Source organism: Hippoglossus stenolepis, chromosome 21, assembly GCF_022539355.2.
Source record: "Hippoglossus stenolepis isolate QCI-W04-F060 chromosome 21, HSTE1.2, whole genome shotgun sequence".
Classification (NCBI taxonomy): Eukaryota; Metazoa; Chordata; class Actinopteri; order Pleuronectiformes; family Pleuronectidae; genus Hippoglossus; species Hippoglossus stenolepis.
Genome location: NC_061503.1, coordinates 8,341,427 through 8,353,247, shown reverse-complemented (window position 1 = coordinate 8,353,247; position 11,821 = coordinate 8,341,427). Strand labels below are relative to the sequence as shown.

Genomic DNA, 11,821 nt, shown 5'->3' with positions numbered 1-11,821 from the left:
ATGGGGAAATGTCATCATGTGGGGGGGGGGGAAATTGAAGCTCCAGGAGAACAGCAGGGAAATCCAAAGTATGGGATGCATATTTGATCATTTATATCATATATAATATGTCATTTTCAGTGTGTTTTCTGGCGCGATAGAAAAAATAGAACAGACGCAGAGCGCGAGCCCATGTGAACAGCCCAATTGAGTAACATGGGGGCGGAAAGGAGGCGGACCCTAACCCTAACCCCCTGGTTCGGCGCGGCGCTTTCGCGACCGGTGTGAACCCGGCGTTACTACTTCTAAAGCCTGCCCTCCCGGTTCCACATCTCCATTCTTACCACAGTGTTTAAATAACTCTACGGCAGCTCTTGAACATCCCCCTTCTCTCTCTCACACACACACACACACACACACACACACACACACACACACACACCCCGACACAAACTCGCACACACACTGACCACGGAGACATCCGCATGTTCTAAAGTTGTCAAACAGTTACGTTTGCTCTTTGCGCACATAACTTGGTTCTGCCTGTGTTTTGCGCAAGGAGCTTTGAGGTGAGATCCGATTTCCAGTGAACTTCGGACTTGGCTTGAACTCATTTGAATCGCGGAGGCAACATTCAGCCATGTCCGACCCACCTGTTGTCATTTGGGAAGACGAAGTCAGAGAGATGCTGACTTACAGCGCCCTGGTGCCGCGCCTGGAAGAGGCTCTGGGTCAGTTCTCCAGGCGGGACAGCGCTGAGGTGATCCAGCCGGTTCGCACCACAGTGGCCCTGCAGAAACACCGCGGGTACGTCTGCTCGTCTTCACTGAAAGTGAATCGTTAACACGCTGCGGTTGCTGCTAACACTTATTCACCTGCACAGGTTCCTGGGGCTGATGCCTACCTACATGGAGAAAGTTGGAGTCCTGAGCACAAAGTTTGTGTGTTTCTACAACAGGGAGGCTGGTTCCACTCTGCCAGCCACGCAGGCCACAGTGGTGCTGCTGGATCCAGAGTATGGGAATGTCAAAGCTGTGAGTAAAACTGGCCCATGCATGAGTGACTCGGACAAAAAGATTAAAACTAGAGCTGAGTGCAAACCTCGGCCAAGGCCCAACTTTCCACTTACCACAATTACATTCACTAGATTGTCACACACACACACACAACAATATCTGTCCCTTAAACATTCCTGATTTCTTTCATCAAGATCGACGAATCATTGTCAGAGAATTCAAGAAAAATGTTGAGAAACACCCTATCTTGCAATGTTAAAGAGAAAGAGAAGCCTGACTCTGCCCCCTGATCAAGACCCACACTACAATTTAATGGGCTCATTTCTGGCTCATACCACATCCACCCAACATGTTTCATGAAAATTGTTTGAGTATTTTTTTTGCGTAATCTTGCTAGCTAAAGAACAAAACCTTCTTGGGGGAGGTAATAAAACATTTTTCTATAACATTTCTACAACCTGCAGGTCATTGATGGAGAGGTCATCACAAGCATGAGGACAGCTGCAGTCTCTGCAATCTCTGCCAAGGTAAAGTGTCAGAGGGCAACAGTTTGAACTGTAAGGCATCTGGGTCAGCCCAGATTCCTCGGGGCTGGGGGGGTTAGCATCATTGCTTCTGAATAATTTTTTAAAAAATGATAAATTTAAGCCATTATTGTGATGACCAGTAGGTAATTTGTAAACCAAAATCATCCAAAAGCCATCCCCTTTAATAACCTGCCAATACTGACATCCCCTATGAGAGAGTGCTTCGTGTGCAGATAGAAAATGTGTGTGTGTCGGTGAGTATCCTATAATTAGAGCTGCTAATAAAAATTTGAGAGGAATGCGCTCTTTGCCTCACTCTCCTTCTCTCTGCTACGCAAACACACAGACCGTCTGTCACAGTCAGATATCCTACTTCTGTCAGTGGCTGTCCATAAAGATTTTAACGTCTTCAGTAGACATGCAGGCAGAATTCAGTATAAACTCAGTAGATATCGCTTTCACATGTTTATGCAACAAGCGTGCAAGCAAACAAGTTGCCTGCTGGTTATGACACACCTTGTTCAGGTTACAATATAAGAAAGGAAACAGATACAAAGGTTAAGCTGTTTAAGCTTCAGTTCTCAGTGGCTGCCTGTGTTCTATTGTTGCTCTATTCTTCTAACTTTGACTCTCTTGGATTTGCCATTGTGTGTTTTCCTTGTGCAGCTGCTGATGCGTCCAGAGGCCGAGGTGCTGGCCATCTTGGGGACCGGCATCCAGGCCCTGAGTCATTACAATGTCTTCACTGAAATGTTCTCCTTTAAAGAGGTACTGTTAGAAAAGTACAAAGGTGTGCTGCTGCCACGTAAGAAAAGAAAAGAAAAAAACAGTGTTGAGTTACCTATTTATTGTTATAGCCAAATGTTTTTCATGCTACAACAAGGTATTTTCCTGACAACATACAAAAACATACCACATTATAAGAGTATACTATTTATCTTGTTATTAAGCTCATTATTCGTGAAAGCTGAGACCAGAGGGACTTAATAGACAGATTTGTAATGTAAAATGTAAAACCTGTTCCTCTGTAACCAGTTAGATATTGACAGAGACACAAACAAACCTTAAGCCGCTCTGCCAACTTTTTACAACTTTTTAAAATTATATTTAAGGTTGTCTGTAGCTCAGCATTTTGGGATGTTGATTTGATTTCTTGTTGGACTGACACCGCTCTTGCTTTAGGTAACTGAACATTTAACAAATTTGTTTACACACCACTACAGTGGAAAGGTAAAGCGGCAGCGTACATTTTAAGTGACATTCCACCGTGACGTAACACATTGGTTAGTGAAGTGACACTGAGAAGCCTCGAGTTATTGTATCTCAGCAAGTGCCACGTTGATTTTTTAAAAACCAGAATGAACCTTAACCCATTTGGCAGTACTAGCTGTCAATCACACTGTATCCATGCCCCATCGGATTCTATGATTTATCATTTATTTGATTCTAAATGGGACCACAATTTACTAAATGAGCATCATGCTGTATTGAAGGAAACTTGAACCTATTGATCGAGACCATAAACTCCTTCGGGAAAATGTTTACTGACATAAATCAAGTGAGAGGTAGGATCGACCAGGAGAGTCGCCTTCTGCTGGTCATTTGTGAGAATACAGGTGTCAAGCAGTTCCTCATGTGCTTCACTCGGACCTGGAGTCGACATCATTGTTTATATACAGTCTATGATTCATTTCCAAGTTTAGATTTGAGCAAAGTGAAAGATTCAAAACCAGCCTGAGCACTGAAATCTGATTTTACATCCTCTCCAGTGCTGCCCAGTGTGTGCAGGCTTATCACGTCCACAATGATGTCCTACATTTTGACTTTCTGGGTCAGTACTGTTGAAATGAGGTCTGTGATTGGTTGATATATTGTTTGTTTGTTTTCTCGTTGTAAACTGTTTCACTCACCCTGGTTCTTCACCCCCAGGTTCGTGTGTGGAGCCACACGGAAGAGAGAGCTGAGAGGTTCAGGGACTCGGTCCGGGGTCCTGTGATGCTTTGTGTCTCAGCAGAGGAGGCGGTGAGGGGAGCGGACGCCATAGTGACAGTAACCAGATCTACTGAGCCGGTACTGTTTGGTCAGTGGGTCAAACCAGGAGCCCACGTGGCAGGTGGGAAGAAAGAATAAACACATTAACAGAAAGAAAGAGGAAATATGTGAGATTAGCACCAATAAAAATGACCCAAACTCAGTGTTTAGGTGTTTTTAAAAAAATTCTGTACATAAACTGTTTCTCTCCTGTTGCTGAGCAGCAGTTGGAGCCTGTAGGCCGGACTGGCGGGAGCTGGACGACGTGTTGATGAAGGAGGCCGTGGTGTACGCTGACAGCAGAGAGGGAGCGATGGCCGAGTCCGGTGACGTCATTCTCTCTGGGGTCAGTCACTTATTGACTGATGTGTGTGTTATTGGTTCCCTTTGCAGAATCTGATTGTGGATTGTCTGGTTTTCAGGCGGAGATGTTTGCAGAGCTTGGAGACGTTATTAATGGGACTAAACCCGCTCACAGAGAGAAGACAACTGTGTTCAAATCCCTCGGTAAGCTCTGCCATCATGTGGAAAGTATTTTTTGGTGTCAGGACAGGTTTTAAATGTTTTCATGATATTCTGTGTGACTGAATTGGTTGTTTTTTATAACAGGAATGGGAGTTGAGGATGCAGTGTCTGCCAAGCTGGTGTTTGACCAATGGAAAGCCAAACACAGCCAACCATGAAGTAACCTTGCTTTGCAGTCTCTGGGTTTTACCCCTGCATCACACAAGCTGAAGTCCTGCTGTATAACCTAACTGATCATCAACATAGAACTGTATATTTAAAGCTGCGGTAACAAGTCGATAGATCATATTGTCAATTAACAGAAAACTTTTCTAAGCATGTTAATGTTTTTCTATAGCATCAAATAACAAAAAAGTAACACTTGAATATACATATGTTATTAGAACTACCTAAAATGACAGAAACTCCGTTTAAGAAAGTCAAAGTATTCACATATACTTTGACTTTTTTGTTTGTGCATGCACCATCTGCTAACATGGAGGAGGCAGGGGTTAATGCCCTCTCCTGCAGCCAGGTACAAGGGGGCGATCAAGATGAGTTGGCTTCACTTATGGTAGCAGTCGTGTTGTCCAATCTTTATATACAGTCTACGAAATGTGTCAACATTTGCTATTTAGCATTGAATGTCACAATTTTCTAATATTTTATGTGCTAAATAAAATTTGTTGCACTCTTAAATCTTACTTCCCTGTACTTTTCTGTGTTTGGACAAAAGATATAAAACACAACAGAGCATTTTCAAAGAATTTATTTGCTTTAAAAAAAAAAATCAGCAAGTTACTATATGAAAATTAAACCACATTTAGCAAGAAATCTGAGTGTGCACTCCCTACGTGCCGTTGAAACACTAATACCATGAGTCCAGATTTAAGGTGGTTGAACAGGGCCCCTATACAGTTTGATCCATGCTCATTTCATAATAAAAGTCATCTGCTGAAGGTCGCATTGAACAACAAAGACAGTAAAAGGAGTAACAACCCTCGAGTGCTGATACGCTGGCTCATAAAACAGTGATAGATGGGGTCACAAGAGCATGGTTGCACACCATTATGCAAACAATGTGAGTGTCTTTTACTTCATTAAAAGCCTGAATGTTCAAAGCGGTTTTAGAGCAAATTGTGAAAATGTGAAATGATAACCGTAACATATAAATAGACAATGAGCCAGCACAACAACTGTGGCGGCAGTGCACCTTCACATGATCAAAACAAGTCAAAAAACACTGTCTTCATTTAACACGTAGTGAGAAGAGAGCAATGTATTCATCTAGAAAGCTTTTAGGAACAAAACAAAATAACTAATAACTCTTGTGTTTTAATTAATACTTCTCTTAGCAGCTGCTACGACGACGGCGCTATGAGTCAATTTAATAATATCAGGGTTAAAACATTTCTTCATAAATGACATTAAATGCAGTTTAAAATAAAAGTAAAGGAAGAAAAAAATTACATTTTAGTGTTTATGGAGTGACTACACAGTGATGACCACTGACTGGGTTTTGGCAGCACCTCAGTCTCATCGGATGACTCGTGTAAACAAAACGGTCCTTCAATCAGCTGACACTTAAAAAAAGGAGAAATTTGAGCTTCTAAAAAACTGTTTCTGAAAAGTTATAATTTCATTAAGGCAGCAGAAATCTCTCGTGTAAGGGATAGAGCGCAGTGCAGGACCTCCTTCTGAACTAGAGTTAAATCTACGGTCATTTCATGATAAATTCACGTTCAAGTAGTGTTTCTTCACAATGTGTTTCTTCTACAATCCTCCTTCTAACTCGTTAATCAATCCCAGATCCCAAATCAAATCCCCCCACCCTCACATTCCCCCCAAGGCCTATAGCAAAATTACTTAATTCCTGTCTATCTGAAAGGGCAACACAGATTTAAGAAACCACCGGTCAGACCTGACTGAGAACCACCAGCGCTTCTTAAATCTGTGACGTTCTTTCAGATGGAAGTCTGATCTACCAGAGCTTCTCCAAACGCAAGGACACAGGGATTGAACAGATATTTGGGGTGAACCCCGATATCATCGTCTTCCCTCTGAGTAGGCGAGTTCTGACTGAAACCATATTTTCTGCTCCACCTTTGTGTCTCCTTTACAAGATTTTGCACTTCCTCCTCCTCTTCTTGACGGGTGGGGGGCACAGCACCGCCCTGATGGCTTCGTCAAACACCGTCTTAAGGCCGCGCTGTGTCAAAGCTGAGCACTCCAGATACTTCACTGAACCTGGTGGCCAAAGGGGAGCGAAACAAAAATCAACAATTCAGCAATTAGATGGATTTCTTTGCACGGGATGATCATAAAGTTCAAAAGTATTATATATATAAATGCTATAACAAAAACTAAATCACAAATTCAAAAAACCTACATTTAAATTCACAACGTCCGAATTTTTAAGATAATCAAGATGATCCATCAACTATTCCCTGAGAAATCAAGGAGAAAGCTAAAAAACGCCTTAACTCACAATGTTAACGACACTGTGTGCTGTCACTACCATCGGACGCTGCATGAATGAGTAAGATGTCATTTCATGCTTGTGTGTGTGGCGGTGGACGTGATGAATTACACATTGTGTATCAACTCCTGTCTCCACTATGTGTCATTAGACACCATTCACCAAACATGCATTTCATGGCTGTGTGTAACTTGCAGACCAGACCATGAATATTTCATGTAAATGGAATGATGGTGAAATGAGGCATATTTCCTGTTGCCAGTATGTAGCAAAAATGACTCCATCAGTTTGAAATATTAACAGTATGCACTCTGATTTAAAAATTGGATTAGTGAACGTGCTGTGCTTGAACTGACTTATTTCTTTAGCCATGGCCAGGCCCTGAGGGTAGATGATGGGCGCCAGTTTCTTCTCCTTGAGCTTTTCGATCGTGTCCTTGTCGTCTCTCAGGTCCAGCTTGGTGCCCACCAGGATGATGGGTGTGTTGGGGCAGTGGTGTCTCACCTCGGGGTACCACTGCAGGAGGGGGACAGAGTCAGAGGCTGCAGGATGCAGATGGACTGGGTGGAATGTGGGTGTGTTGCTACAAGAACAGATTTTTTCCCTCAGTTTCCTGGTTGTCATCCAAACTCGACATGATTTGACCTTTGAGGAACTCGGAGACTCAAACTTCCACCAACACTGAACAGTTCTCAGTGTCATTGTTACGATGTATGGCGTTTACTCCCGTTACTTGACCCACAGAACACCTAAGATTGTCTGTTTCAATTTAAAACGGACATAATCTGCAAACTCTTAACATTCAAATGTCCAAAAGACGACTAAACCTCTATTAAATAAGCTATAACAATATGTTAATTAGGTAAGCTGTTTTGCAATTTTTACTATATATTTGAACCAGATGAAGGATTTTAGCCATGAGACGTCTGGAACTTAAGTTATCAGAGAAGAAAGCTGAGCAAATGATAGCAGCAGCTCAACTTACAGCCACCAGTGTTGGCCAAACAGCTTCACAGAAACACTGAATTTTAAGGTGGACATTTTAAAATTAAATGAATGATATGAAAATAATTTTAGTCTGTATTTTTACCTGATATAATAATCAGGAGGAGACCTCTGTGGATGATAAAGATCCCTGTAAAAAACCCTCTAAACAGTTAACACTGAAAGAAGCCTAATAGGGACCAACTGTCTGCAGTGACAACAATGGTGATCAAGAATACAACTTCCACGTTGCCATGCTTATTCACAACGTCACAAAACTCTGTCTTTTGTTCGTGACACATTGCGTTTAACTTTTATTTCTTTTGTTGCATCATCACAACAACTGGGCTGGTTATAAACTTGTCTCGTTTTTTTATGGCTGTAAGTTTACATCAAAGAGAACATTTAAAATGTTTAGTCCACATTTTGAGTTCATTTTGAATCCCTTAAAGTGCACATCTAGTTTTTCTATCTTTTACTTTCAGAGCTATGTCTGAAAAATGGAAAAATTGTTTGAAATCCTGGCGAGTGGCCAAAATGCCACATCTGGATCTGTGAGTCAGTTCTTTCTCCGCCCAAGCTGATCAGACCATGAAACTTTATGGAAAACAGATCATGAGTATTTGGGATTTGGGGACAGAGGCATTCAAATGATCCTCACTGGCAAAGGCAACACTTTGAAAGATCAGGCTGTTCTCACCTTGGCACGGACGTTTTCAAAGGAAGCTGGACTGACGAGAGAGAAGCAAATCAGAAACACGTCCTGAGGAAGAAATATGACACCATTAGTCGTTACATTAAAAGAGACATACTTTTAATATTAAAGTAAAAGCTTGATGTTTCTGTTCTAAACATTTGATCTTAAGTAACGATTAGAAATAAAAGTTATAAATTAAATCAAAACGATTCACAAATGTAGCTCTGGACTGGTCTTGTTGGTAAAATACAAGCTGACTCCCACTTTCAGCTCCCTGCAAGTCTCTGGCACAAAGACCAGTTTGTTGGTCAAAGGACAAAGAGGCCAAACAAGAGCTCCCTTTCACTTCCTTCAGCCGTCCTTCAGGCAGTGTATAGGTACTGTGGATACAAGGCTCGTCTCTGCTGCGTGCACAGACTCTGCCCTAAGTAATCCAGGCCTGTGAATAACTCCAAATCAACGTGAAAACAGCATTCAGGCCAACATTGTCCGGCTGATACTGGTCTGTGCAGGACAGCAGACAGAGGCAGGCAGTTGTTGCTACGAGTGTGTGTGTGTGTGTGTGCAAATGCAAAAAGTGTACACATACTGTCTGTGGGTAGGAGAGTGGCCTGAGTCTGTCGTAGTCCTCCTGTCCTGCTGTATCCCACAGGCCCAGGTTGACTGGTTTCCCATCAACCATCACATTGGCAGAGTAGTTGTCGAAGCTAATGGAAGAAAGGCGAATATTAGGTTTGTAAAAAAAAAAAGAAAGAAAAACAGCTTGTGTAGACTGCAAATGTCCGATTCAGTTGCTCCAGACGTTTTCGGGAACTTTTCCTGCCAGTCCCAATACAGCAGGACAATGTCTGACAATGTTCATAGTGAGTGAGTGGGCGTGTTGATGATGTTTCTAACACTGAACGGACGCATAACTGGAAGAATACAAAAAGTCAGGATGGAAAAAGAGTTGCCACACACGTAGAATACGGCGCCTAAGATGTTGAGTTGGAAAGACTTGGTGATAAAGGCCGATGCTGGTGTCAATGTGCTGTAAACAACATTAAGTCGTGCGTCTTGCATGCTCTACCCAGACACCACCCCTTGCTTATATGTTCTGCACATTTTCCTGTTGATGTAAACACATCGGACTTGGACAATCTCCTGCTGCGTTCTTCATATACGAAAGACATAATCCGAAAAAACGTCTGGACCAAATTGCCACGGGCGAATCCATGTCTTGAAACGGCTTATGACACATTAAATCTTTGTGTATAATACAGCGAAGAGATGCTGCTTCCTGTCTGGTGGGCGGGCTCCGTCACCTGAACCTCGCTACATCTCTACTACACAGCTGCTCATGAGAGGTGGGTCTGTGTGTTACTTACACGGTGGGGATGTACTCTCCAGGGAAGGCATTGGTAGTGTAGCTGATGAGCAGGCATGTTTTACCCACAGCCCTGGGAGGAGAAAGACAGGAGTAAGAAAATACAATGATAGAAGATTGCTGTTCCAGTTACACTTATTCTGTTAGTTTTAATTGTTAAAGTAAACTCTTGAGTGACACTAAAACAGCAATAAAGTGATATTTATCCTGTGATGCAAGTTTAACGCATCTCCTCTGATTAGGAGGATCAATGGTTAATGACAAGGAACAAGGAAATGGAAATAAACCTTTATCTTTATTGTGGGTGTATCCTTTATTTCAAGAGTGTGTGTGCAGCCTATTACCTCCTTTTAAATATTTAACCCTTCAGGAAGTTAGTGTTAATATTTTAAAAGCTTTTTTTTTTTTTTAAACATGACTGATCAATAACATCTTGGACTATATATACAGTATATATCAACTATATGGATATATGACAAAATACATTGTAGAGGTGAAATACATTGTGTTATTTAATAAATCTGATCATTTATGATTCAGATATTTATTTGTATACATAAAAGATTAAATTTCATCCATTAATGAGAACCATCTAATGCTGTGGTTCTCATACTTTTGCTCGTCATCGACCCCTGAACTGACACAGATAGACCATGGACCCCCCCATTTGACAAGATTATTGCTTTTAGATGTTTTATTACAGGAACGGTACGGAATTTAGCACCAAAATATTCATACATTGGATCAGTGTGTTAGTTATAAATGAAATCACTGTGAAAATAAATGAGTCCCTTTTTTTTGCCGGGGACCCCCCTCAAGGACCCCGGACCCCCCTTTGAGAAGCCCTGACCTCCACACTAAGAGCGTGGCTTATCATAAATCAAAACCGTGAATACTGTAATGTTTTTTGTCTTTTCGCTATCTGTTGTCTTACATGATTATGCTCAGGTTGGCAGCTGCTCTCTTGTCAATGTACACACATATATATTGATATTGTGTTGTCTTGCTATTTGTTTATTGTTGTCGTATTGTTCCTTTTGTGCATTTTAAGAGCTCTTCCTCTTGCTTCTATGTGAGGCTGGCTCTACTTGTGTTTCTATAGTTTCAATGCTCTTATTCATAACATATGCACTTTTATTGCCTGTCCTGGGACTACAGATGAAAATTAGCCAACTCTGGCATATTTAATGTCCCTTTCAAATAAAGTAATAAAGTAAAGTACTTTGAATCTACAATAAAAAATCTTTTCTATAAAAAATCTTTCAGATAAGCATTCCATTCTTCAGTGTATTTCAAAATAAAACGAAAGTAAGCTGCTTTTAATCGTTAGATTTTGCACTACACCTTGTCAGAAAACTATTTTATCATAAACCAGATTAACTAATAATAATTCAAACAAAGCTTTTACACGTTTGACGCATTATAAGTAATGGTGCGTTTGATTGTCGTTATTCCAGTTTGTAATAAAATAAATAACTTATATAGTAGACACAGGATTATTTAGATATGTTATAGTTTGTGAATTCAATATCAAAGTTACTGAGTTCTGCTGTTTGATCCGAGGCTAAAAACAGATGATCGGTGCAAACAACACCCACACACACACATATTTATCTCTTGTTAAATCCAGGACACGCTGAGCTCCCTCCAGTCACACCGAACCGGGGCGTGTGGATCAATCTGTCTGACCCAGCTGAACTGGAGAGCGGGGACACAACAGCAGCTGTCGCCCATGTTGGCTTGTTATCCACGGCCAACTGTTGGGAGCCGGGTCCAACAGCCCGTCGCCGACCGGGCCGAACAAAGCCGGGACATTTTCTAACCGCATCGATGATCAAAGTGAGGATTGAATAAAATGCCAGTTGAACTCACCCGTCCCCCACCACCACACACTTAATGGCCTGCATCGGACCGGCTCGGTGTGCTCCTCGGTTAGCTTAGCGTGCTAACAGATAAGGCCGTCAGCCCCGTGTGGCCTGGAAAGTACAGAGCGAGAGGAATAACGGGACCGCGACCGGAAAGTTCAAATATGTTCGTCTTTTGCGGAGGTAATCCGGTTTGAGTCGTCTTCTCCTCGGCAACAGGAGCCTCCGAAGCACCGGGGCAGTGAACCAGGCAGGGAAACACCCGGGGCAAGACAAAACAACTAGTTTGGAGACAAGATGGTCAAGATTGAGGGAGAGAAAAAACGCCCTCAGTTAGAGAAGCTGCAGCTCCCGAGATCCCTGAGAGTCACAT

At 42.0% G+C, this 11,821-nt stretch overlaps 2 protein-coding genes across 2 annotated transcripts; one reads left to right on the top strand and one right to left on the bottom strand.

The window, feature by feature from the left end:
- Nucleotides 1-251: 251 nt before the first annotated feature.
- Nucleotides 252-4,756, top strand: crym (crystallin, mu). The gene is made up of 8 exons (XM_035145593.2): nt 252-786; nt 863-1,013; nt 1,460-1,522; nt 2,189-2,290; nt 3,452-3,635; nt 3,778-3,899; nt 3,976-4,060; nt 4,163-4,756. The coding sequence occupies exons 1-8, from the start codon at nt 620-622 to the stop codon at nt 4,234-4,236; spliced, it is 948 nt and encodes a 315-aa protein (XP_035001484.2). The 5' UTR covers nt 252-619; the 3' UTR covers nt 4,237-4,756.
- A 55-nt stretch (nt 4,757-4,811) lies between these two features.
- LOC118100454 (ras-related C3 botulinum toxin substrate 1) lies at nt 4,812-11,821 on the bottom strand. Its single transcript, XM_035145594.2, has 6 exons — nt 11,456-11,821; nt 9,585-9,656; nt 8,807-8,924; nt 8,221-8,283; nt 6,893-7,052; nt 4,812-6,304 (listed from the first exon to the last, which is right to left on the bottom strand). Exons 1-6 carry the CDS (start codon nt 11,488-11,490, stop codon nt 6,174-6,176), a joined length of 579 nt encoding a protein of 192 aa, XP_035001485.1. The 5' UTR covers nt 11,491-11,821; the 3' UTR covers nt 4,812-6,173.